At 58.8% G+C, this 1,604-nt stretch overlaps 1 protein-coding gene across 1 annotated transcript; it reads right to left on the reverse strand.

Moving 5' to 3' along the window:
- Window positions 1-233: 233 nt before the first annotated feature.
- LOC114073676 (zinc finger protein ubi-d4-like) lies at window positions 234-1,598 on the reverse strand (the record flags this gene model as incomplete). The annotated part of the gene is made up of 2 exons (XM_027911397.1): window positions 1,454-1,598; window positions 234-341 (listed from the first exon to the last, which is right to left on the reverse strand). Coding segments are annotated over exons 1-2 (241 nt in total), but the record flags the coding sequence as incomplete, so codon positions are not given.
- Between the last annotated feature and the right edge of the window lie 6 nt (window positions 1,599-1,604).

Raw genomic sequence — 1,604 nt, forward strand, 5'->3', positions numbered from 1 at the left:
GTTTGATGGAGGGGAAGGCCAGCCGGGGGTCCAGGACAGGGAATTCCCATGGAATTCCATGGATTTACCGGGTTTGATGGAGGGGAAGGCCAGCCGGGGGTCCAGGACAGGGAATTCCCAGGGAATGGGACAGGGAATTCCCAGGGAATTCCATGGATTTACCGGGTTTGATGGAGGGGAAGGCCAGCCGGGGGTCCAGGACAGGGAATTCCCAGGGAATTCCATGGATTTACCGGGTTTGATGGAGGGGAAGGCCAGCCGGGGGTCCTCGGGGGGGTGGGCGCGGCGTTTCTTCCTCCAGCGCCGGGCGGGGTACGAGTAGAGCTGTCCCGCGGCCAGGCCTGGAAAACACCCGGAAAATCCCGAAAAATCCATGGGGGGAGGGGGAGAAACAACCCCAAATTATCCCAAGGGGTGACACCCCCGCCCTGTATCCCCTTCCCACGGTGTTCCCGGGGTTTCCCAGGTGTGTTCCCGGGGTTTTCCAGGTGTGTTCCCGGGTTTCCCAGGTGTGTTCCCGGGGTTTTTCCAGGTGTGTTCCCGGGGTTTCCCAGGTGTGTTCCCGGGGTTTTCCGGGTGTGTTCCCGGGGTTTCCCAGTTGTGGTTCCCAGATGTGTTCCTGATGTTCCCTGGGTGCGTTCCCAGGTGCGTTCCCTGTGTCTCCTGGCTGTGTTCCCGTTATCCCCAGCTGTATTCCCGTTACTCCCGTTACTTCCAGCTGTATTCCCGTTATTCCCAGCCATATTCCCATTACTCCCAGCTGCATTCCTGTTATTCCCGTTATTCCCGTTATTCCCAGCTCTATTCCCGTTACTCCCAGCCGCGTTCCCGTTATTCCCGTTATCCCCAGCTGTATTCCCGTTATTCCCATTATTCCCAGCCGCATTCCTGTTAACTCCCAGCCGCATTCCCGTTATTCCCGTTATTCCCAGCTGCATTCCCGTTACTCCCAGCCACACTCCCGTTATTCCCGTTATCCCCAGCCGCATTCCCGTTATCCCCAGCTGTATTCCCGTTATTCCCGTTACCCCCAGCCGCATTCCCGTTATTCCCGTTACTCCCAGCCACACTCCCGTTATTCCCGTTACTCCCAGCTGTATTCCCGTCATTCCCGTTACTCCCAGTCGCATTCCCGTTATCCCCGTTACTCCCAGCCGCGTTCCCGTTATTCCCGTTACTCCCAGCCGCGTTCCCGTTATTCCCGTTATCCCCAGCCGCATTCCCGTTATTCCCGTTATCCCCAGCCGCATTCCCGTTATTCCCGTTATCCCCAGCCACATTCCCGTTATTCCCATCACTCCCAGCCGCGTTCCCATTATTCCCGTTACTCCCAGCCGCATTCCCGTTATTCCCGTTACTCCCAGCCGCATTCCCATTATCCCCAGCCGTATTCCCGTTATTCCCGTTACTCCCAGCCGCATTCCCGTTATTCCCAGCCGCATTCCCGCCGTACCGGGCCCGCGGTGCCGTTTCTCCATCCAGATGTAGCAGTTGCTCTGGGCCACGCCGGTCTGGGAGTCGAGGAAGGGCAGGCGGACGCTGCGCTCGGCGCAGAGCCGGGCGTTGTAGCTGTGGCACTGCTCCATGGCATCCCGGTAGTACTG

This window comes from Empidonax traillii, unplaced genomic scaffold (genome assembly GCF_003031625.1).
Source record: "Empidonax traillii isolate 1590-97213 ecotype Southwest subspecies unplaced genomic scaffold, ASM303162v1 scaffold11222:size9496, whole genome shotgun sequence".
In the NCBI taxonomy this organism is placed as follows: domain Eukaryota; kingdom Metazoa; phylum Chordata; class Aves; order Passeriformes; family Tyrannidae; genus Empidonax; species Empidonax traillii.